This window comes from Cyprinus carpio, chromosome A17 (genome assembly GCF_018340385.1).
Source record: "Cyprinus carpio isolate SPL01 chromosome A17, ASM1834038v1, whole genome shotgun sequence".
Lineage (NCBI taxonomy): Eukaryota > Metazoa > Chordata > Actinopteri > Cypriniformes > Cyprinidae > Cyprinus > Cyprinus carpio.
The window spans coordinates 17,898,118-17,923,281 of NC_056588.1; the positions used below are offsets into that span (position 1 = coordinate 17,898,118).

Here is a 25,164-nt window from a genome sequence, read left to right on the forward strand (position 1 = left end):
GACCGTGATGAACTTTCAAAGTTTGACTTTAACATCTAAAGCATAACCACCTCTAAAACAAGGCAATTCTACTGAAGATATCATGAAACATCAAGAAAGGGAACAAGTTTCCATGCAATTAAACAAATCCATTTACATTACGTTCTAAAATTAAAGGGATAGTTCACCCAAAAATCTTTTATATTGTTTTATACAATTTTTGTTTTTATTTTTATGTTTTTATTTCTTCTGTTGAACACAAAAGATTTTTTTTTAAAGAATTTTTTTTTGGCGGTAGCCATTGACTTTTATAGTAACTGTTTCCATACTGTGGAAGTCAATGGCTACCATCAACTGCTTGGTTACTAACATTCTTCAAAATATCTTCTTTTATGCCCAATAGAATAAAGACAGGTTTGGACCAACTTGAGGGTGAGTAAATGACAGACTTTATGGGTGAACTATCATTTTAACTCTCCGACTTCAAATCCACAACCCCTTTAAAAACAAGGTGGATCTTAAAAAGGCTAATCAGCCCACCTCCACAAGCAGACGAGCCATCCGCACCCGGTGCTATCACAGATACAAGCGCACCGGGCCCCTCGGTTACATTTCACAAGCAGACAACACAATTTACAAGCACTAAAAAGGGCAACAAAAACGGAGTGCACAGATCAAAGGAGGATGTTCAGTTTAAGGGCCGATGCTCACTACGCTTCTATAAATGCTAAACGAAAACCCACGTCTGGCCCTTAATCTCTTAACAGCTAAAACAAAAGGAAAGACTCCTAAAAAACTTATCAAACCATAAAACAAGCTCCATGTTTGTGCGATTAGACGCAGGAAGCCTCACTCCCAGAGGAGAGTTCAATGTAGGACTCTCTCTGCCTCCCCTCATTCCCGTTCTATTAATACACCCAAACAAAAGGAGGAGGCAGTAATGAGGGAGCCTTAGGGAGAACAGTGATGGGGAAGAGGCCGAACACAGCGGCTTTCAGCCACATGAAAGTGAGCCAAGCTCCTGTTGTTCTTATTGCTCTTGTCCTTTGCCTGGGTTCGAGTGGGCAGGAGCACCAGTTTGTGTGTGTTTGAGTGTGTGCGTTCCTGCATGCATACCTGCCGCTGGGTCCCAATCCAGCCCTCGCCATTTAAAAGCTCAATGATGGGATGTCTCGTCTCGGTTAGTGCACAGGAAGTGGAATGCATGATTTACTTAGAGACCAGAGTTTGCGTCTGTCCCTAAAATGGCAGTTATGTTTGCCCTGATGAGGCACTGCTTATACTCACTATTTTCTAATGCATAAAGATCTTTCAGGATACGAACAGAAACATAAGAAGAAAGGAAGAAAATAACTTTTGCATAGCAATGTAGAGTTCAAGTGCCTTTCAAATAGTTTTGTAGTGCTTACAAGATATGAATGACACCGTCAACTGTAAAAATGCCATTACCAGCTAGAAAACACAAACACTGAGTAGCACATAATCAGCTCAGCAGTTTTATACACTCTTAAAATTAAAGGTTCTTTATTGGCATTGATGGTTCATTGAGGAACCTTTAACAACCATGGAACCTTTGCATTGTAGATTTGTTTATAGTGGGATAAGGTTCTTCAGAGTTGTTATTTAAGCAACTGTTCACTGAAAGTTTCTTTGGAGAATCCAAAATGGTTCATCTATGGCATTGCTGCCATAGAATGGAGTGAACAAAAACATTTTTAGAACCCTTTTTATTTTCAAGAGTGTAGTACTCAAGTCCAGACAAGAGTCCTGACTGAGTCCAAATGCTCCTGAAAATATGGTCTTGGACTCCAACTTGAGTTCTGCAACACTGCACCTCGGTGTCACAAAACCTCCAAGGCTTGTGAAACAGATAATGCTAAGACGAAAAAAATGCAAGCACATCGTTTTTAACACCACAGACTCTGCCGCAGCACGTCTTAAAGCATCACCTAACACAGGGCCAAAAACACAACATGCCACCACCAAACAGGAAACCACAGATGTCTTTTAGCTGGCGTATCACTTCATTTCAGGCTAAAATATGGCCCTGCAGTCATGGTTATCTTCTGTAAGGTAAGCGTGTCATTAAGCTTTGCAGACGATTAAAGTCAGCATGAATCAAAACCCATTTTCTTCCACTCATGTGAGGCATTCTCATGTGAAACAAGATTACAAGAAAAAATGTAGGGCAGGACATGAGTCTATCCATCAGAAAGTGATTGGATAATGAAAAGTAGGAAGCGTTACATTGAATGTGAGCCAGATTGAATAGGAGTTTGCTAAAACTATGACAAAAGCACCATTTAGCTACTGGGTAGCATTATCCAATAGCCCGAGAGGCCTAAGTAATACCACCGGAAAAAGAAAGTCAATGCAGAGGAAGAAAGAGTCATTACATTTTGGTTTGTGCAAAGATTACAAATGAATCTGGTGCATTAAAAATGTAAAATGAGTCCATTTTGATTTTATGTTGACTTTAAGCAGATTCAATCCCAGCTTAAACTTATATATAAAACCTTAAATGAAGAAGTGTCAGAGTAAAACAACATCCAAAGCAACACCTCTAGCGTTCTCTCATTTAAGATATGGTCACATTAGCTAAATTTCACCAATAAACGTCCATTGTCCACTGTCAAAGCAATGCTCATGCAGAAGTCACTTTCAAACCAAGCAAAAATCTGCATGGGGAAATCTTTTGCTCCTATGCAAAATTGTGCAGATTCCCAGTGAAATAACTAGATTTCACCCAAAAAAAAATTCTTAAAGCAAAGGTAAATGTGACTGCACATTTAGCCACTGGCTTTTGTCTTCAACTCTTAAAATTGAGTTTATGTTTAAAAAAACAAATAAATAACCTGAGGAAAGGATCTCAACAGAAAATTCTAGTAACATGTAAATATGAAACAAACCGTCTTTTTTACCTTGCCAAGGTTAATTAACAAGAGTTTTACAATGAAATGCTCACACGGAAACTAATAAACCTAATTGTTGCTACTTCAGTAAAATCTTTTGGAAGAAGTCAAAGATTGACGTTAGATATGTGAATTAATACCACAAAGCTTCCAGCACAAATGGAGCTGTCACATTTGACAAATTTGTTATATACCGAATACTATTATAAACCAAATTTGAGAAAGTCTGTATAATAACAATAAATTTCCTCTTAAATAAATTCTATTTATATACTTTTAAAATGAATATCCCTTTCCTTTTTTTTTTTGCCAGAAGCAAACTGGTCTGTCAGGACACTGCAGAAGCAGACTTTCCTTGCTCCATCAGTGGAAGGATTAGTTACTCCTCAAAGTGAAGTTCTCCCTCCTGTTTGAGACACTGGACTGGATGCAGTGCATTTTAGCCATGCGGGACTTGAACCAGAAGTTCACTCAAGCTCTGACTTCAATGCTTATGGTGTGCATCTATTGCTAGTGATGGATTTGAGTTGGTCCCTGCATGCAAATTCTGGAGTTGTACGGCCTTGCCAGAGCGTTAGGAGAAAGAATGGAGGGAGAATTACGTAACCACCTATCCTGTTGTTTGTTTCTCAGACAGGTTCACTCTGTAAAGGTGAAGGCAGGCTGGGGTTCCCCCCGAGAGGGCTCATCATCAGGGCCCAGAGTGAGAGGTGTGCTCATGGAGGCCTGGGGGATAATGGCTGTCTCTCCGCCTGGTGGCGTCTTATCATGAGACTGGGAGGAAGAGGATGATGAGTGCGTGCTCTCGCTGGAGCTGCTGCGGGTGTCTGTGCTGGTGCTGGTCTTCTTCATCTTCCTGCGTTTGGCCAAAGGAGCCTTGTCAACTGTCTGGAGTCGGAAGCCTTCCCGCTTACACTTATTAAAGGCCTGTGGAAGACATAACAGTATTACACAAGAAAACTAGAAATGTACAAAATATTGGTGACCACATCAATATTTGCCAATATTACATTTACAGAAAGCTTAATATATTATGAATAATAATAATATTGATAATAAATCTATAATAATAATGATAATAAATCTAATGTAAAATAAAATGATTATTTTTTTTATTGAATGAACTATTACAATAGTACTTTTATTCAGCAATAACAACAACAATAAATCATGAGCCATGTTATGTTGTAATTTTTATTTTCTAGAATCCATCCTTCTATTTTTTCACTTTCTTACATTGAAGGTGGCTTTGACACAGGTGTGCACTGATATGGTAGAAGATCCCAGGATGTCAGGGGTCATAAGAGGGTTGGAGGAGAGCTGACTGTCATCCTGGAGCCAGGCATTATAGCGTAGGCCACACATTTTTATCCGTTTGTCAGGGTCCACCGTCAGCAGCTCTGAACCATGTGATAGACACATTTTAGTTTTAACAAATGCATTCCTATTTAAAACACTGCAAAATGGTCTCTAAACGTCTTCAGCTGTGTCTCACCTTGTATCAGATCCTTAGCATGACTGGACACATTCCTCCAGGCTTCACCTTCGAAAGAGAAGTCTCCTTGTTTGATCTTCCTCATAATCTCGTCTGCACTGGTGTGCATTAGACTCTTCCCTTGGCATTGAAATGGGACCTGGCCAGATAGCATGGTGTACTACAACAAAACAAAGCGCACAAGAGCACCTTAATGCAGGGTACCTCAAGGTTCTATCTTAGGACCAATTTATTTTCTTCATATACACTTCTAGTCTTCATTTAAAAAAACATGAAATTTACCTTCACTGTTATGCTAATGACACATAGCTGTACCTTTTGCTTTAAAGTAAGCATGAAATCAAAATTGGACAGTGCACATTAATAAACATTACTGTAAATATGCAAAAATTAGCCAAAGGATATTTTTCATGTGTAGTCCCTGGACAGAATGTTATAGTATCACCCTAGAAACAAAATATTAAATATAAATTACACATCATCATCATCTATCAACCAACAGCTTGATAAGTGATTAACCCAGGAATGGGCAAACTCGGTCCTGGAGGGCCACTGTCTTGCAGAGTTTAGCTCCAACCTTGATGAAGTAATCCTGAAGACATTTATTAGCTTGTTCAGTTGTGTGTGATCAGGGTTGGAGCTAAACTCTGCAGGACAGTGGCCCTCTAGGACAAAGTTTGTCCATGCCTGGATTAATTTAACAAGCATATTAAAGCTGTTTTGAAGAGTTGACTCTTCTAGCTTAGAGTTTTTACCAAACTGAAATCTGTCCTTTATTGTCTTTTACAGGACAACCAGTGAGCTTCTGTCTGTTACCAACAAGAGGGATCATATTTCTTCTATACTGGACAGAGTATACAGTTTTGTTATGCTTTGAAAGCTGTAGATGTATTGGAACCTTGTTACTCTGATCTCTGCAGTTTCCATCACACCTACAGGTCTCTTAAATATGCCAACTAGCTGCTCCTTACTCACACGTGGTTCTTAATGCTTAAAGATAATTGTGCCTTCTCTGTTGGTGCCCTGAGTTCATAAAATACCCACAGTCCGTTGTCTCCTCATCAATATGTTCAAACTGTGCCTTAAGACTTATTTGCTCTCGCAGGACATTATGAGAGTGAAACAGTCATTGCATGCTGTACAGATGTTATGTGTGTTTTCCAATTGTCTGTTTGAGCACAACACATATTTTGTTGTTTTTAAATGTGCTATATCAATAAATTATAGATAAGAACACATTTTATTATTGTTATGAAAATGAAATGGAGAAAAAGTGCACAGCTAAATAATCCACACAGCTCTTATCTTTCCCAATACTGTGGTCTCTCTCCATGTTGTGCAGAGCTCCAGGGTCTCTCAGCTCACTGCCTGTCAGAAATCATCACGTCAAACTCTGCTGTTTCGTTCTCCCCCCAGCCAGGTCCTGCTCCCTAATACAGAGTGAGCCAGAAACAGCTCCACATAAATAACTCGGCTATGGACATCTCCCCAGGCTCCACCTCGCTATCTCCTCTCATCTTTCTCTCAATGAAGTCCTGGCTGGAAAAATTTCTGCTTAAGGGTAGTCGCGAGGACTCCAATAAGCAATGCTAAGCTGTTTTGGAAGGCTTGATAGTTTGTTTATTTTGGTTGGTGTTCAAGTGAATAAGTGTCAGAAACAGCAAGACATGGATTCATATCCAAAAGGATATTATAATCTACATGAAGGGGGATAAAGCTTCTGTATGGATACAAACCAGAATCTCATACTTGCAGAAATAGGAGAAAGCACTCATACATCACATACAAAATGCACCATTCAGTGTTTTATTTCCATTAAAAAAGCCTGAAAAATGAGATACTTCACTTTGACAAAGGTGCATTTAGCATTTGCCCCATTCTCTCCTCTATAAAATCAGCTGAACACAACTGCTGTTTCAAATCCTAGTAGGCTTCCCTACAGATTCAGTGGTCGACCGATATGGATTTTTTGGATGGCTGATGCTGTTATCTGGTAGGGTGGCCAATGGCCGATATAAAACCAATATACATTATATGAGAACACCCTTTTTTTTATAGATAATATATAAATTAGTAAGTAAATAAATTTATATTTCTTTGACATAATATTTACAAACATAGGAACAAATAATCTGAAAATAAATCAAATAAATCTAAACTTGATAAAAATACATTTTTAAAATTTTAGAACAGATTTAGACTTTAGATAGCGATTTTCATGAATTTGTAATCCTATATATCTGTAAAAATAAATAGGATAACAGGATTACAGAATCAAGAAGTTGCTATATATCTAAAACTATTAATCAAATTTTAATGTTGTCAAAATAAAAATCCCACTTCCTTACTGGTCAAAAAAAAAAACTTATATTGTAATGCTGATAATTTTAAAAATCACTACTATTGCTGAAAACTAACTGAAATAGAACTTCAGAAACAAAATTTGTAACTCGCCAGCCATCTTGGTAATGCACAAATATGTGCAATCTTGAAACAAGAAGAAAAAAAATGACCCTTCCTAGTACCCATACCTTACATACTGTAGGTATTATGTGGCCTTACCAAAATGACTCCTAAACTCCAGAGGTCGCAGGACTCATCATAACCATTGTATTTGAGGATTTCCGGTGCAGCGTACTGAAGAGTGAAACAGGGGGTCTTCAGGAGCTGATTGTCAGGAGGTTTGAGCCGAGCAAAGCCAAAGTCAATAACTTTTATTTCTGAATTCTCAGTGTCGTCAGTGAAGAGCAAATTCTATAAAGAGAACACAGAGATTGAAGAAAACTCCATTACACAGTAAGAAAAATAAAAGCAATAAATCCTTCTTAGTTTACCATCACAAATATTTACTAATTCACTGTACACCAAATTGAAACACAAGCATTATTGAGGAGTATAAACTTGACAAGGCAGATTTTTCTTGAGTAAGTTTCCTTTTAATTAAGCAAGTCTTGTCAATCCTGAGGCTTAACTACTATGTAAAGTTCTGCCCAACCTATACTTTGGGGCCACTCAGCCTGGAGTGCTGTGACATGTGGGTTGTACATTTGAGATAATGACAGTGGATGTGTTGTGGCATGCTGTACCTCAGGTTTGAGGTCCCTGTGCACCACACCAACATCATGCATGTGGCTGACTGCAGACACTAGTCTGCGCATGATGCAGCTGGCCTCCGTCTCGCTGAAGTGCTGCTTCCTTCTGATCCTCTCCAGCAGCTCTCCACCTTGCAGAAGCTCCAGAACAATATATGTGTGTAGCTACACAAACATAAATTCACCATATTAGAAAGCAGTTATTTTAGTATCATTGATATACTATTATAGGTTTGTTAAAGGGATTTTTCACCCAAAAATGAAAATTCTGTCATTAATTACCCACCCTCATGTCGTTCCAAGCCCGTAAGACATTCACTCATCTTCAGAAAATAAATTAAGATATTACTGATGAAATCCGAGAGCTTTCTTACACTCCATAGACAGCAATGCAACTGACTCGTTTAAGGCCCAGAAAGGTAGTAAGGGCATTGTTAAAATAGTCCATATGACAGCAGTGATTTAACCATAATCTTATGAAGCAACAAGAATACTTTTTGTGCGCAAAGAAAACTTAAAAAAATAAAAGTAAATAATAACTTAAAGAATATCTTAATTTGTGTTCCGAAGATGTACGAAGGTCTTATGGGGTTGAGTAATTAATGACAGAATCTTAGAATTTTTGGGTGAACTAACCCTTTAATATTTTAAATTTGTTTTTTTGGGGGGGGGTTTTCATATTTTGTTGTCACTTTTTAGTTTTAGTTAGTTTTTATTAATTTGCATTTATTAGTTATAGTTTATTAAGTTTTAGTTATTTTAATACTTTGTTACAAAAAATTAAATTTTGCCTTGCAACAAGCTGAAATAAAATAAATGTAAGCTTTTTTATATTTTAATTCAGTTAAAGCTTATTTTATTTCAAGTAACAAACATTTATTTTGATGATTATATTTTTAGTTTAAGTTAACTATAAAAGCAATGTTAGAGAGTCAAGTCATTCAGAGTCAGACGCAGTGGTTAACACATTTGATCCTGAAATCTTGAGCCTTGGCGCTCATGTGAGTAATAGGGTTCGAGTGTAGCCTCAAACACATCCAGATAAAATTTTTCCTGACCCTTTATTATTGATCCACATAAAAATATAGGGGCACAAGCCATGCCGGTCCTCCCTATACCCAACCTAATAAACCTGCTGCTGTAAGCTATTATTTTTAGTACACTAAATTGTTTATTTTGTATCTTTTTTCTATAGTATTTGTCCTATTGTTTGTAATTTGTTTGTGCACAGTTCTAACTGTTGTTTGTGGACAGTAAAACTGCTCTGAAAGAACAGATTAAGTTTTGCCTTGGGCCCCCAGAACTCTATTACCGGCCCTGGGCATAACTCTAAATATAAAATTAGGGAGCATAAGGAAACACACTGGAACAGTATATGATCACAATTACACAGATAACCTATTATGAAGTGCAAAGCCTTCTATCCTGGCACAGATGTACATTTATTGACAGAAAGTCAGAGGGAATGATGTCTTTGAACTCAGAAAAATCACTTGGAAAAGGTTAAGACTTAAGACTAAGTTGATTTCATAAATGAGCTTCAGTTACATTATAAGCTGAATGAGTGAGTGTGAATGAGTGTGAACAAGTGTTTGTGTGCCTTATGTGGGTGGAATGAGATAGAAATGAGTGTTCAAGTGTACGAGTGTGCAAGTGTGAGTGTGTGTGTGTGCACGAAAGAAGAAAGAGAGGCAAATGAAAAAGAGCAAGCTAATATCTCTCATTATCTCTGGTATAGAGGAACAAAGACCCTGACCGGGCAGGGCGGCTCTGCTTTTTATCTGGGGCATGGCAAAGAGGGTGGGGGTTGATAACCTCCAATTGGCAAGAGGACACACACACACACACACACACACACACATATATACACAGACTTTTACAGATCTGAAGAGGTGCCCAACTGACTCAAGCATATCATAATGAACAATGAATTGGATGATGGGTCAAGATGTCTGGCACATGTTGAAATATACATACACACATAAACACACAAAATAAAAATAACGTGCGTACTACCTTTCAACAATTTGGGTTCAGAAAGATTTTTTTAAAGAAATGTATATTTTTATTCAGCAAAGATGCACCAGAAAGACTTTTTTTAATGTAACAAAATATTTCCGTTTTAAATAAATGCTGTTCTTTTGAACCTTATGTTCTTCAATGAAGCCTGAAAAAATTCTATCATGTTTTCCATAAAAAAATTAAGCAGCACATCTGTTTTCAACATTAACAACAAACGTTCCTTGTGCACCAAATCAGCAAATAAGACTGATTTCTGAAGGATCATACATTTACATTACATTTTAAAATATGTATATAGAAAAAATTTATACTGTAATGATATTTCACAATATTACACTTTTACTGCATTTTTGATCACATAAATGCAGCCTTGGTGAAAATAAGATACTTTTTCAAGAACATCAAAAAAAAAAAAAAATTCTTACCAACCCCAAAGTTCTGAACTGTGGTATGTATTAAAAAAAAAAAAAAACACTTTTAAACATGACATGCACAAAGCATTGGATATGTAATGTAATTTACCAGTAAACAGAATACTTTGGGGGAAATAATGTAGGGTGGTATTTAAATTACCCATTGGGATTTTACAGAAGCGACAGGAAGTTGAAATGTTACTGATTAATAATGGAAAAAAAAATCTTCCCAGAAACAGGTAGAAACAATATATTTTATTTTGATGAAATATCATTTTTTGTAAGTCTAAACCAAACATTTTTACATTGCTTATTGTACAAGCCGTCTTAGGTCCATAATCTAGGTTTTTTAGTTTTTTTTTTTAGTCTCCAATCGACTCAAATCGATAAAGAAAATCTGATGCACATCTATATTTTCAGAAGATTCAAATCTATGTTTTTCTCTAGGATTTTTTTTAATAAGTAAAAAGGACCAATTTGATTTTGTTGTAATGAAAACCATCCAACCATTTCTCTAGTAACCTTCTTTGGTGCTGCATCTGATAAAGACTGGATTGTAATAGAGACAAAGTACAATGAAAAGGAAGAGGACAGTTTACGAACAGGAGGGAATAAAATCTGGGGCAGGTGTGAGGACAAAGAGAGTTCAAACTTATTCAGGCTAGTGCAGTTCATTGAGAGAATGAGGCATTGAAGTGCACATGAGCTCTAGGTTTTAGTCTCAAACACTGACTTACCTGGTCGTGGTAGATCTCATGTAGCTTGACTATGTTGGGATGTCCATCACACAGTTTCAGAGCAGCGATCTCTTTCTGTGTTTGTGCCTCCATTCTGCAGAACAATAAAATACAAATTACTTCTATGACTATTAGCCTATATAATACATACATCAAAAAGACTCTGTCAGCAGGCTGCATAGCTGGTACCTTTTACTGACAATCTTTACAGCGTATTTCTGTCCAGTCTTTTTGTGAGTGCACTGTCTGCAGATGGAGAAGCTTCCCTCTCCCAGAGCGCTCTCCCTCAGGTCCATCTCATAGTTCATGTAGAACGGAGAGTCCTATGGTCAGTTTATCAGAAGTAAAGGTCAAGAGAAATCCACTTACAATGTTAATCAAGGTTTCTTGCATCAAAACAATTGGTCTGGGTGGACTGTGAAGGGAGCTTTACTTATAAATTTTGGAGAATTTCTGCATAGTACATCATTTTTTTTTTTTTTTTTTTTTTTTTGAAAATAAAGGAAAATCCTGATGCTCTTGATCATTCCTGACAGTTTTGGAGAAGGATATAAAATAGGGTAAAATGTGTTTTTATATTTTGTGCTACTGTGCTATTTTTAATTACTAGTCAACATGCACACAAGAAATAAATGCTGTGGGCTTTTTTAGTGCATCACATGCATGAACATAAAGAAGTGCAGCAGTTGAATTTTAAAACAACAGACCAATCACATGTGATCTTCAGTGTTTTAAGCGTGTACATTAACAACATTTTATGAGAGTTAATGCACATTTATGCACCACTTCTGCTAAATACCACTGCACTCATCTAGCAGTTTTTAAAGCAAGAACTGTGTAAAAGCCCCTCAAAATGTTTGCCACTCAACAGTGAAGCCGTCATTGAAATATCTGCATAGTGAATTGTAATAGGATTTTGTTCTAATGTCTTTTGGATTTTTGTTCTAATGTCTTTTGGATAGGATTTTTGTTCTGTAATGTTGTTCTAATGTCTTCTCTATTGCGCATTATCAATTTCTCTCTCTTACTCTCTAACTTTGTCATTTAATTTACCAAAAACTAGAAATCTACCAATGTTGATTATGATTATTGTATAATTGTATGATAATCAATATGCACAATATGGATTCAATAACCATTCATAAAGCTCCACCAGTAGAGCATGGCACCAGCTTTGGAAAAAAACTTCTGCCAAAAGCATAAATATGTATAACCGATAATAATTTATTCCTGTATTATATAATAATAGAAAGTGTAATTATTTATGCAAGCAACTGAAATATTAAGTTAATGTACATGTGAACTGTTATGTTGATCACAGTGGTGTAATGCCACTATTACAGTAGATGCTATTTTTTTGAGACTTAAACTTAAGATGGTGTAAAACCGATATTTAAGAACCGTTAACTGTTTTAGTGGAATAAGTTTAAATATTGTTAAAAAATATATATTAATAGCAGTTTATTGGTCTATCGCAATTAAAACTAATTTGCTGCCTAACAAGCACTGATATTTCTTTCAATGTTTTTGCAAAAATAATGACTGTGTTCAAACAGGTTTTCTGAAGATTTCACCTATTTTCCATTGGTCTTATAGAGAAATGCTTACACTTTTCAGTCAAATCAACATACGAATGGCTTACTTATTTGCACCTCACATTAAACTGGGATGGGAGAAAGTCTTTTAAAGAGTTCATATGACATTGCTAAAAAGAACATTATTTTGTGTATTTGGAGTAATGCAATGTGTTTATGCGGTTTAAGGTTAAAAAACACATTATTTTCCACATAATGTACATTATTGTTGCTCCTTTATGCCCTGCCTTTCTGAAATGCGTCGATTTTTACAAAGCTCATCATTCTGAAAAGCAAGGTGTGCGCTGATTGGCCAGCTATCCGTTGTGATTGGCCGAATACCTCAAGCGCGTGATGCAAATGTTACGCCTCTTACCATACTGTGATGCTGTGTCCCGGCGCGACGAGACAAAACCAATAAAACCCATTACAAATGAGGCATTTATTGCATCCAGTGGGGACACAATTACTGATTATAATGACTTATACTGCGCCGCATAAACATAAAACCATGTCTGCATTTTGTGATCGGACAAAAGATAAACAACAAGCGCTACTCTACACTGCTCAAAACTCGCGTTTGAATCATAAGTGGCAAATTCTTTAAATATGAAAACATACTTACAGGCTGTGAGTCAGAACAGCCAGCATTGTAGGTTCAGTCACACACACATAAATATTTGGTTTGAACTGTTCTGGAACAATTTTGTAAATACAGCTTAACTTTGATTTCTAGTTGTGTCCTCTTTTGGAAGACCAAACAAAGTAGTTTCGCTTTCACAATGAAGCACAGCGTATCCACAACATGGCGGCAGCGGCAACAATACTAAAGTGAGAATAAAAGTTACACCTTTCTTTGCGTGAACATTTGGGCAGAATTATGCAAATCTTCCCACACAGTGACGTAGACATGTGGGGGCATGTTTAAATTAGGTGTTTTTAACTTTTATAAAGAATATCTCTTTGGGTTTGAGACTTTACTCTTTGCAACTTTAGTGATCTTATCTATGCAGGAACAGCTTGTAACACTCCAAAGAGAAAGGAAAAGTTGAAATTGCATCATATGACCCCTTTAACATTGAAAAAAAAATGACACCTCAGCTTTAAATGTTTTTACAAAGCAGAGATATGCAGACTGACCTTCATCATAGCGCTACGGGCAACAGCTGCAGAGCCTGGCCTCTCTGACCCGCCACACAGCTGAGATAGGTCGTCCATTACCGCATTCCTCTTAAACAGGATGGAGGGAGCCATGAAGGAATAGCCCTGCAGATACAAACCTCTATAAACACACTCACTAACAGAAGAGGGAACTAATGCAGAGGAAGTTTCAGGGTCACTGACAGAACTCAAACACCAAGGCCTTTTGCATTTCTGCAAATCCTTAATGCTAAGGGACTCCAGTCACATTGTTTGCGACAACTGCATCATGTGCGCCCATCTAAATAAAGCCTCCGACAGCCCATGTCCCACTAACACGGCCAGACTGCAGCTGTGTGCTACATGGGCGGAGAAGTGGCTGGCTAGATGAGAGGACGGCTGGACGGAAGGATGAGGAGATGAATGCTTGAAATGCTTTTAATTGCTAAGCCAAGGTATTTAATTGCCCTGCTTTTCAAATTATCACAGTCCTCTAATGCAGCTTAATTTCAGTTTGTGAGGAGTTTGACGGGTGGCTGGGTTTATATGTGGCTATGCATGTGTTTGTGCAGTGGAGCACTTAGAAAGTTATCATTGCAGACGTCGCTGCAATTGTACCGCCCGAGAATTACGAAGGAACAAAATTCCAGCGCACATGAAAGGCAAACACTCAGAAAAGCCAAGATGAAGTTGGTAATCAAAGGTTGAAGGAGTAATTGAGCCAGACATGGTTGTTCTCGCAGACGCCGACCTTTTATTCCATGACAGAGCCGTTTAATGGTGGCATTGATCCGGCAGACTGAAGGATTCAGCAGGCAATCATAGACACCATCTCTTTCGCAGCCTCCCATTTCAGCTGGCATCATGCTATAGGCAACGTTATGGATCAAGACGCATCAAAAATAGTCATTCACATCTGATGCTTGAATCCATCTCCATATCACCATAATTACATCTTCAAACAGCTCTCTAATTCATTTGAATACCAACATAGACAGCCTGGCTCACATTGCACAAGTGATCATTATAAAGGCTGACTTGCCCATATCCACTTCAGTACTTCCTGCCTACTAATAATGGAGTGTTAACTGAACAATTATATCCTAACGCAACATCGAATGTCCGCTCAGGTGCAAAAATTCATTCTTAGTCATAAATAAATGCTCAGTGTGAATCAACATTGGTTTAGGTACATCACACATTGGTTGATATTAGTGATACATTAGAGATACTCCGATACATTGGCCTGGAAGAGAAATCAGCTGATTCTTAGTGTTTTTTTTTGCAGTAATTACTTTGCAGTAGTAATACAGTGTCTTAAATTCCTCACTTTCACATATCATGTTAGGCGGTCTGACGTGCAAATACCTGGCATTAAACAAATATTATAAAATGAGTTTTAAATCCATTACCTGGAAGATGCGGTCACAGTTGTTTGGAAGTGCCGCTGGGGAGTATGTCGGGTCCATCTCTGTAAACTCCTCTGCAAAGTTGCTAACATCTAGCTCATCACGAATTACAGGCTTAAACGGAGCCGGAACCTTCTTAGCAGCTAGGTCCTCCCAGTTCATTTTCTAAACAAACGATAGTCAAACATTTTAGATGCTGGTCCTTCAAAGCTTGAATGGATCTGAATTAACTTTAACACGCCAAATGAAGAGGGAAAAAGTTATTCTTCTCTACTAAAATTCCCTTTTTTGGGGAAAAAGTCAGTTATTCATTTTTGCCTTGCCTGGTAAAATGGATGGCTTTTCACATTCTGGGCCCCTAAGGGCCCAGAGCCCAGCCTCTTCTTTGGGTCTTTAATTAGCAATCGCTGGATAATGTCTTTGGCCAGAGGTCCCAAGTCTTTGGGGAATGGAGGATCCTTTTTCATAATTCTCCTATTGGGAAAAGAGAGAGAATTAATAAAAAAGGAAACCAAGAAGGGTTTAAAAAGGGCAGGTTTAAGAAGGTAATTTAATGCTATTTTATCATCATGCTGATGCAATCAAACAGTCAACTCATGAATTAAAATAAAGACGGACTTCTAAATAATAAAAAGAGAACTGGCATTAACCACATAAAGTCGTACAGAGAATTAGGGATGGGAACCAAGAACCAGTTAGTATTCAGTTCCACTTGAAAAAAATAAAATAAAATAAAAATAAGATTTTTAAAAATATATTGATTTTTGAGTTTTCAGATCTGTTCAAGTCTGATTCCTGAACAAATGACTCCTATGATCCATCAAATTTCATCATGTCCGATTCAAAATGAACCCCCCAAAAAATATGCAAGACTCATGATAATAAAGTTGACTGATCATGTCTGTTCATATGATGATGTGATACACATGATGATTTTTGTATTCTAATAAGTAGCATTTTATATTTACATTTAGTCATTTAGCAGATGCTTTTATCCAAAGTGACTAAAAATAATTTCAATAAAGAACTTAAAAAGTTTACCCAAAGACGAAAACCCTGTACTCCCTCTCATGTTGTTCCAAAACTGTATGCATTTCTTTCTTCTGCTCAACACAAAAGATATTTTAAAGAATGCTAATAACCAAACAGTTTTGGTACCCAATGACTTCCTTTACATAAAACAAAAATCAATAGGAACTGAAACCATACAGCTACCAACAAGTATGTTCTCTCATCTTACACAGAAGAAAGAAAGTCAGACAGGTTTGGAACAACATGAGGGCGAGTAAAGGATGGCCGAATTTTTATTTTTGGGCGAACTATCCTTTTAAAGAATCATTAATGGAACCAGAGTTGCTAAGAGGAATAACAATCAGAGCCAGAACTGTTAAATTCCTTACTCCCGTCCTCACAGAGAATTCAGCTCTGAGTGTGTGTGTTTGTGTGTGTATGTATGCGCTGGTCTTACTCAGCAATGTCAGAATGAGAGTTCTCATCGCCATCGACAGTGAAAGGAGAGCCTCCGGTCAACAGCTCATACATCAGAACTCCCATGCTCCACCAGTCCACCGCCTACGGGAGCACAACACAAGGGTTATAGTCCAAAAAGCACATTCAAATGTATGCTGAATTATATAAAAAAAGAATGAATGAATGAATGAATGACTTTTCAATGTCAAACTTTAAGCTGCTGTGTATAATTTAAGAAAATTACATGTGTAATTAAATAGCACTTAAAATGTGGTGAATGGGCGGATGAGCGGTTCATTTTACCTTGTCATGCCCCGACTCCCCTCCTGCTACAATCTCAGGGGCCATGTATTCAATAGTGCCACAGATGGAATAAGCTCTCTCTACCTACAAGACCAAAGCACTTATTATACACGATTCAATGCATCATGAATCCAAAAGTGTTAACTCAACCCAAAATTTCCATTAATCTACCATATGCAAGTTACTGTATCTTACACTACCGACAGTGGCAGCATCTACACAGAATGTTCACTAACAATGGACAAATCAGATTTGAGCTCAAGGCAAAACTTTCCGGTGAATTTCTTTGTTTACTACTTTTTCAATGAAAATACATTGGTATAAATTTTTTTATAAAAATTAATAAATAAAAATCACATGAGGTTACATTTGGTCAGACAAAAAACATGATACAAACTCTTAAGCCAGAAACAAGAAACACAATGAGCTGGCTTTACAGTAATGGTCAAAAAATAATTAAATATATACACTACTGATCAAAGGTTTGGGGTTGGTAAGATTTTTGGTAACACTTTACAATAAGGTTAAATTAGTTAATGTATTAACTAACATGAATGAACAATGAACAATACATTTATTACAGTATTTATTAATCTTTGTTAATGTTAGGTAATGAAAATATAGTTGTTCATCGTTAGTTCATGTTAATTCACAGTGCATTAACTAATGTTAACAAGCACAACTTTTTATTTTAATAATGCTTCAGTAAATGCTGAAATTAACAAGAACTAAGATTAATAAATGCTGTAGAAGTATTGATCATTCTTAGTTCATGTTAACTAAAGTAGTTAACTAACGAACCTTATTGTAAAGTGTTACCAGATCTTTTAATGTTTTTGAAAGACATCTTATGCTCAACAAAGCTGCATTTATTTGATCAACAATAAAGTAAAAACAGTAATATTGTGAAATGTTACAATTTAAACCAGTTTTCTGTTTTCATATATTTTTAAATATATTATAATACATTTTCTTGTGATGGCATGAGGCTGAATTTTCAGCATCATTACTCCAGTCTTTAGTGCCATACGATCCTTCAGAAATCATTCTAATATGCTGATTTGCTGCTTAATTGTCTTTACTGTCACTTTTGATAAATTCAATGCATTTCTGCTAAATAAAAGTATTAACTTCTGTTAAAAAATCTTACTGACCCTCTTTTCACTAGAAGTGCATCCATTTCAGCATAGTGTTTTAAAAGTTACAAATAAATTGAAATGTAAACCTACACATCGAAACAAGATTCATCATTCTACAATGATTAATTACTGCACTTAGATGCCACTGTGGCTAAGACTAAATACCATCTGTACTTTCTAAATTGGGCAAAGCTGCATTCAGAATTATGTGGCATATTTAAGGAATGAAATACATCTGGAACAATCTTCTTTAATATCCTACGAGCATTTAACGTTCTTGCCACATGTTTGAATACCGATACAAGCACATGGCTTTTATAATTAAAGTTCCTGTGTGCACTGATTTTTTTGCATCTCATAATCAGCACATTTCTGTCATTTATGTGCGCTGGATTATATGTTCACCATAAAGTCTTAATAGTCACAGGCGTGTTTTTAAACCACACTTGTAAAAGAAATTCTGGCTGAAATGGGTTGTTAGCTAGTACAACAAAGGTCAAACCAAAGGAAAAAACAAAAAGTTAATATAATCTTTTAGAACAATGAACATCATCAAAACATGCATGATAAGCAATTACAGCATTACAGCAAACAGCCCTGCACTGTAATTGCATCCATGGGACGGAGGGAGGTTCAATGTGAACTACCGAAACATCAAACAGAACATCTCTGACAGGGCAGGACACGTCAGGACCTGCACGTGTGGGATATTGGGTGGTCCCCAGGAAAAACAATCATTTATTATAGCCCAGGGATCGCAAAACAAACAATTGAACAGTAGTGTATTTAAATAAAATATATTTATAACATTTAGGCTTACTGTGTCAGAATGGTAAAGCATGCTTAAGTAATGCCTTTGTCCTGCAATATTCACTTTAAATGCAGAATTATGATGCAGGACATTGATTGGTAATTTTCTTTAATAGGTTGTAAAGCTTATTCCGCCTTTTCGTACTTGGCTGGACAACAACTTATCTGATGTCTCCCACATATATTTGTGAGCTTATGGTTTTGTAGTGTATATACTGCTGCAGATGTGACCAACAAGCTGCTTTTGCACACCGCATGATACTTATCTGTATCTGTTATGTTTTAGCATGCTTTTCAGCAACCAGAATTATAAACAATTTGATCCAGAACTACATGAAAAAGAATCAATATGCAGTTTATATGAACTATGTGCAAAATGTGCAATCTCAACTATGTAGAGTAACACGAACTCACCTCGTGACATTCCTTACTAAGGCCAAAATCCGTCAACACGATGTGACCGTTTGAATCAAGAAGTATATTCTCAAGTTTTAGGTCTCTGTAGACGATTCCCAGCTGAAAAACAATAAGATCTTACGTTTAGATGTGGGACCAAATACTTCAATTTCAGGTCATCACTCAACAACTTTTTATTTATCTATGCCTAAAGTATTTGCTCAAATGTTGTGCTCACAATCACAACCTTAACTTGTCTGGAGTCATAAAATGCAGCCATTCACCTGGAAAATGCACCGCTACTTTAATAAATAATAAATGGCAACATAATAGGCAATGACAAAAAATGAGACTGAACCGAAACAGTGTTAATCTCACTGTCAAGGTCCTACCTACTCACACTGCAATGCCTCCAGGGCAGTTCTCTTCTCTCTGAATAATAGTTGCTATGCACAGAACAAGCATGCATTAAATACACTTTTCTTCCTCTTTGTGTAAACACAGCCTTCAAGAAATTTTGAGCACTGCAGATACATTTGGCCTGGCCTGGTTAGCTGAGTGAGGAATTGATCTGAGTAGGCAGGAGAGAGGAGAAGTACCTCCTGAGTAAAGGACAGAGCGACTTTCACTATTCTCTCGAAATGAGGCGCCGTTCAGTTAGAATGCAAAGGAAATGAAGAGTGAAAATAAGTGCAGCAATTTTACCTTATGCAAGTGCTCCAGTGCAAGTACAATCTCCCCGCTGTACAAGGTAACCTCTTGCTCTTTAAAGCGAACTCTTTGGACCAAGTGCGTGAAGAGCTCACCTCCGTTCACATAGTCTGCAATTTAACGTATATAAAACAAAATTGCAACTGGTCAAAGACATATTTATATTTCTGATGCACATGGTATTGTGCAGTTACTGCAAAAAACTGCTTTAATGTTGACACTGACACAATCGGTTCCAAGCGTTACCACAAAAACCAATAGTTCCTGTAGTGGCACAGGCGCTTCCGCTTTTCATTATTAAAGCACATTAACTGCACAGAGTTCACTGGTCTCTACACACTCGAGAGAGGATGTGTAGAAGTTCACTTTATTTGCAATGCCCTTCGGCTTCATCAAACAACACTTGTGTCACATAAAGAAGGGGCTTCAAGCATGACGGCGATGTACAAACAAAAAATATCAATTATTAAAATGGAAACTCTTTTAAATTAAAGTAATAAATTACACACTGCCATTAAAAGGTTTGGAGTCAGTATGATGACAGAAATTCATTCTTTTATTATTAAAATGACAGTAAAGATTCTGGCATTGTTAAAAAAAGTCATATTTCAAATAAATGCTGTTCTTATGAACTTTCTATCCATCAAAGAATGCTAAAAATGTATCACGGTTTCCACAAAAATATTAAGCTGCTTGACAATAATAAGAAATGTTTCTTGATCATCAGATCAGCATGTTAATATGATTTCTGATGCTTCTCAGACTGGAGTAATGGATGCAGAAAATTCAGCTTTGCTATCAAAGCAATAAACAACACTTTAAAATACATTAAAATAAAACATTTCTTTTAAATTCACAATATTACTGTTTTTAACTAACTATATAAGTAATACCATTGTTTTATAATTATTTATAGCATGGTGATCTTCTTACTTGTTATGTAAGTGATGGACATAATAATAATGTCATCCTAACAGTCACATCTGCTGCACTTTATACTCTCGTACTGCCCAGCAACCACTTCTGAGGTTAATTAAGCTGAATAAAATGCCTGGGGAGGCTGTGCACAATGACTGATGGGTAAATTTCCCTGCCCACTTCCTGTGAAGTGAGATATCAGTGTATCCTTGCTCACTAAGCTATTTGCATTCAGACTAACTAAAGGCTCACTACGACTGAATCACACCGAGCACTATTAAATCAGCTCACAACAACAAAACTGTTGAGCAATGCAGAAGAAAAGTTCTGCCTGCACAGCTTGCACTCTTTTAAATGCAGAAGTAAAATTGGAGCATAAAATGCAGTTAACATTTTTGCAATCCACAAGAGAGAGAGGAGAGAGCGTACCTAGAATGAGATGCAGTTTGGTGTCTGTCTGGAAGGCATAATGGAGTGTAACCAGGAAAGGAGACTGCCTGATGTGCTCGAGGACCTGTCTCTCTGTGCGTGTGTGCTCTGCCGTCTTCGCCTTCTGCACAATAGTGGCCTTTTTCAGCACCTTCATGGCATAGAGTTTACCTGAATCATGGCCGCTCACCTTGCGAACCAAGAACACCTTGCCATAGGCTGCCCGGAGGAGAAGAACGATGTGTTAGTGGAGCAGGAACAAAGATAAGCAGAGAACGCGGGGCTCACATACTTGAACTATCACTGACCTCCTGTTCCCAGCACTTTCAGCAGCTCAAAGTTCTCAATGCCCACTCGCTCCACGTGACCCGTCAGATTGGCTGGGGAAAGATTTAAACACATTCATCTGGTCACACGGCCAAAAAAATCATGTTCTTCACTTGGATGCCACCATATAAGAAAACCTCCCGTAAACCTTCTCAACTTTGGTTACTTGAACCTTTGCCACTTTCTCACAACTGTGAGAATGGAAAAAGTGAGACGAGCACGCAGCTGTTTGTAAATACAGTATGTAGCTTATAAACAGGTCCAGATGGAATCTTTTTTATGCATTTTCCGCACTGACTTTAAATATTTAAACAGGCTGAAACAAAAGCGTCAGCCGAAGCATTATGAATTCAGGAAATATCGTTCAAATGTTTGGGGTCAGTAGTTTTTTTTTAAATAAGTTCATATTTAGGAAGGATCCATTAAACTGATCAAAAGTGACAGTATAGACTTTTAATCAGCATATTAGAACGATCTCTGAAGGATCATGTGACGCTGAAAACTGAAGAAATGGCTGATGAAAATTTAGCTTCGCTGTCACAGGAATAAAGAACATTTAAAAAATTAAAAGTGCAATATTTTTCACAACTGTTTTTACTGTATTTTTGATAACATAAATGCAACCTCGGTGAGCTTAAGAGACTTTTGAACGGTAATGTAATCAAACAAGGGGCAGAACTATAATGAAATGCATTCAAATTCTTCAGAAATCTGAGTTCTGCAGGTGCAGATTCTGTGTGGGCCTGCTCATAAATAACGAAGAGCCCGATGATTCAGAGGAAACAAAACAGCCTTCATGAATGAGACATTGAAGAACGCGAGCATGTGTGTGGTATATGTTTACAAGGTAGCGTGCAGCCTGAAGTAAGGTCACTTGTTTCATGCAGTAGATACCAATGAGAATGCCCAGTGAAGTGAATGCACTCCTGCTGTTACCCTCAATCACAGTAGCACTGCATCTCACACAAAATCATGATCTTTCTCTATCTTCACAAATCATCTGATTTTAAAAAAGAAAGAAAAAGCATTCTATTACCACATCCTCTGACTGGATATCAAGCAGCATGTTTAAGTTGCAAGCACTAGAGAGGCCCATGGGAACTACAATGTTTATTAATAAGCTTTCAGACCAAGACGTTCTCCACTTTGGACCCGAAAGCATTAATAAAGAGAATCTGGTCCCCATTGATCTTTCTTAGATGAGACTTATCAGGTGACCCCTTCTAGTCTTTAGTCCTGCACTCTAAGTTTAATCATAACAAGCCAGAAACAATTACGTGCCTGTCAACTGATCATTCGTATTGACCTGCATTAGTCATACAGTAATACACTACTGAGTCTAATATCTGGATCTGGATTAGTAACTTAAATACTTGAGACTTGTGATTGACTGATATGGGTTTCCTAATTGCTGAAACAAAGTAGACTATCGCAAAATACATTATAATGACTGCAAAACAATATTTCCTGAAAACGGAAAATGTGTGATCTATTCACAAATCTCTTATTTGGAAATGCTGTTATTAATGCTATTAATAACCACTACTGTAAATCTGCCGATCTGAAAATACTGACTGATCATTTGGCCTGGCTGATACATCAATAACCCATTTTTATGATATGATACAGAAGTCAAAACAGACCTTTAGACAATAGATCTCCTGTATCAAGATACCAACAGAGTACAAAATATAGGGCCATGAGATTAAACTACATTTTTACGAGTAACATTTTATGTATAACAGGGTAGAATCGTTTAGTTTGATGAATGGAGACGGAGTCACACTATAATTCTTGCAAAACTGTGATAATGGAATGAGATTAGACCTACATCCCATCATGCTGTAATAAAAGTCAAAACTGTGTGTTTTCATAGGTGTTACAATTTTAAGAAAGGACACACTTTCTGTAACAGTGTGGTAACAGGATTGCTCTAGAATGTGGAACATTGTTCTAAATATTTGATTTATGTCATTAAAATTATTTTATTAAACATACAGCTCTCACAATCCAAATGTGGCATCAGTGCCTCTAAAAATGTCACAAGACAACAAAGTATTGGACCATATTGATGGAATGTGCCTGTTAAGCATTGACTGAGACAGGCAAGTGAGGACACAAACCTGGTAACTTCATTTACTATACAAAGACAACACCAGGCCCTAGAGATTAAATTAGCTCCAGTAATTGGGCTTCGTTAGACTCAAGGCCATGAGTGAGCAACTACTTAAATCACCGACACATAATAAACGCAATTAATCCCATACAGTAAAATAATTTTCTTCACTGTCTATCGAATTTCTTTTAAATGTTTGAATTATGCAATTGCATATGCAAAACACCCTCCAATCTCAAATTACCCCAGTCTGGAGGATCATTTGTGATACAGATAACAATATATATATTCATATAGGCTACTAACACCACTTACTCATGCTTTTACACTAGCCAACTAGCTAATATTAAAGCTGTCCCTTCCTTGAACATTATTTACATACAAGCGTTGTTTCTTAAATACAAGTGCGGGACAGACAGCCCGGCGTTCATTTACCGTTTCTGAGCTCGTGTTTGACGGTAAACAGGTCACCTTCCTCGGACGAGCCCTCCATCGTAGACGGCATTACTCGCGTGAACGGAGCGCGCACTCTTTCCTCTGCTCGCTGCGCGACACTAATGCAAAATACTACAACAGAGACGCTCACTGAAGGATTACATAAACGGAGTTGTTGCCATAAAGCAACCTCTTGGAAAATAATGTAAATGACAATAACTGCATTCTCGTGGGAAGGGCAGCGGGGCAGTAAATACTACAGCTGCACTGACTGCGATACACACGCCGATCCCCATTAGACACGCCCACTTGTGCTGCGAGGAGACATACTTCTGCTCTATTGGACCAGCCGACTGTCACTCAACGCCCATCACACAACGCACAGCTCAACTTTAACTATTTACTGTAACAATGTATTGTAACGGGTATCATTATTGTTAAACAATGAATATTTATAAAATCTATTAATAAATAAATATGTAAAAATGTTCCCAGTAAAAAAAAAAGTCGCTGCCTTAAATTTTTTAATACAATCAACTTAGCTGTATGTCATTTAAACTAAATTAAATGACTTAAAAACATGAATTGAATCTTAAAAACATAAGTATAACTTATTTAAAGAAGCTGAAAATTGCTTAACTTTTTTTAATGAGTTAAAGTAATGTTGTTAAAGTAGTGTTTTACAATTAATTTATAATACTTTAATAAAGATCAATAGTAAATATTATCAAGACCTTTTTCCTAATGGTAGAGGTTACTGGGGGAACTGTTGACAGTTTTTAGAAGTCTTGTAGGAATTTATGCTAATGTGTTTTTTCTTATTAGCTCTTTAGAGAACTGCTCTTTTTGGAAGGGTGCTTAGATGTTCTCCAGAAGATCCCACAGATGTGTAAATTTGAGGAAACCCGGAGAATCAGGTATCTTTTTACAGAGTATTATTAATAAATAGATTTTTTCTTTTCCAGCTCAAGAATTGCAAATGAATCTTAAAGGGATATTTCACCCTAAAATATGTTTCTGTCATCATAGCCAAACAGTTGACGGTATACAGTTGACTTCCATACTATCAGCATTCTTCTAATATTTTCTTCTGTGTTCAGGAAAAGTTTGGAACAAGTGGTGGGTGAGAAAATGACGATAGAAATTTTCATATTTGAACTATCCCTTTAAGGAGCAAGACAGATTAGCAGTGTATTAGCTAATTGTCTAGGAATATGCTGTAATGTAATGAGTGCACTTGACCTTCAGTCACTACTTCCGCTCTATTGTGTATTAGATAAGTGAGTTGAAAGTGTGCATTATGTGCATACAGTTGACTGAGGCTCTGGCTGCACTGA

At 37.0% G+C, this 25,164-nt stretch overlaps 1 protein-coding gene across 3 annotated transcripts; it reads right to left on the bottom strand.

Moving 5' to 3' along the window:
• Window positions 1-275: 275 nt before the first annotated feature.
• LOC109055797 (ribosomal protein S6 kinase alpha-5) lies at window positions 276-24,142 on the bottom strand. 3 transcript variants are annotated; one of them, XM_019072986.2, is made up of 17 exons: window positions 23,828-24,139; window positions 21,258-21,329; window positions 20,950-21,168; window positions 19,597-19,712; window positions 18,910-19,011; window positions 16,547-16,630; window positions 16,242-16,345; window positions 15,097-15,247; window positions 14,777-14,938; window positions 13,365-13,490; window positions 10,840-10,973; window positions 10,651-10,744; window positions 7,473-7,643; window positions 6,949-7,140; window positions 4,387-4,546; window positions 4,128-4,291; window positions 276-3,818 (listed from the first exon to the last, which is right to left on the bottom strand). In XM_019072986.2, the coding sequence occupies exons 1-17, from the start codon at window positions 23,895-23,897 to the stop codon at window positions 3,531-3,533; spliced, it is 2,409 nt and encodes an 802-aa protein (XP_018928531.1). In that variant the 5' UTR covers window positions 23,898-24,139; the 3' UTR covers window positions 276-3,530. The 3 variants fall into 3 exon arrangements, with proteins under 3 accessions (XP_018928531.1, XP_042630240.1, XP_018928530.1); XM_042774306.1 differs by lacking the exons at window positions 276-3,818; window positions 4,128-4,291; window positions 4,387-4,546 and adding an exon at window positions 4,573-4,832 and having other exon boundaries at window positions 23,828-24,142; XM_019072985.2 differs by lacking the exons at window positions 276-3,818; window positions 4,128-4,291; window positions 4,387-4,546 and adding an exon at window positions 5,040-5,816 and having other exon boundaries at window positions 23,828-24,142.
• Window positions 24,143-25,164: the final 1,022 nt, after the last annotated feature.

Excerpts from the sequence above, each read along its gene's own strand:
- LOC109055797 (XM_019072986.2), bottom strand. The coding sequence starts at position 23,897 with ATGCCGTCTACGATGGAGGGCTCGTCCGAGGAAGGTGACCTGTTTACC. Across the intron at positions 10,745-10,839 it reads GTAAAGATTGTCAGTAAAAG|AATGGAGGCACAAACACAGA; the intron begins GTACCAGCTATG and ends ATTGTTCTGCAG. Across the intron at positions 4,547-6,948 it reads GGAGTTTAGGAGTCATTTTG|TACACCATGCTATCTGGCCA; the intron begins GTAAGGCCACAT and ends GTTTTGTTGTAG.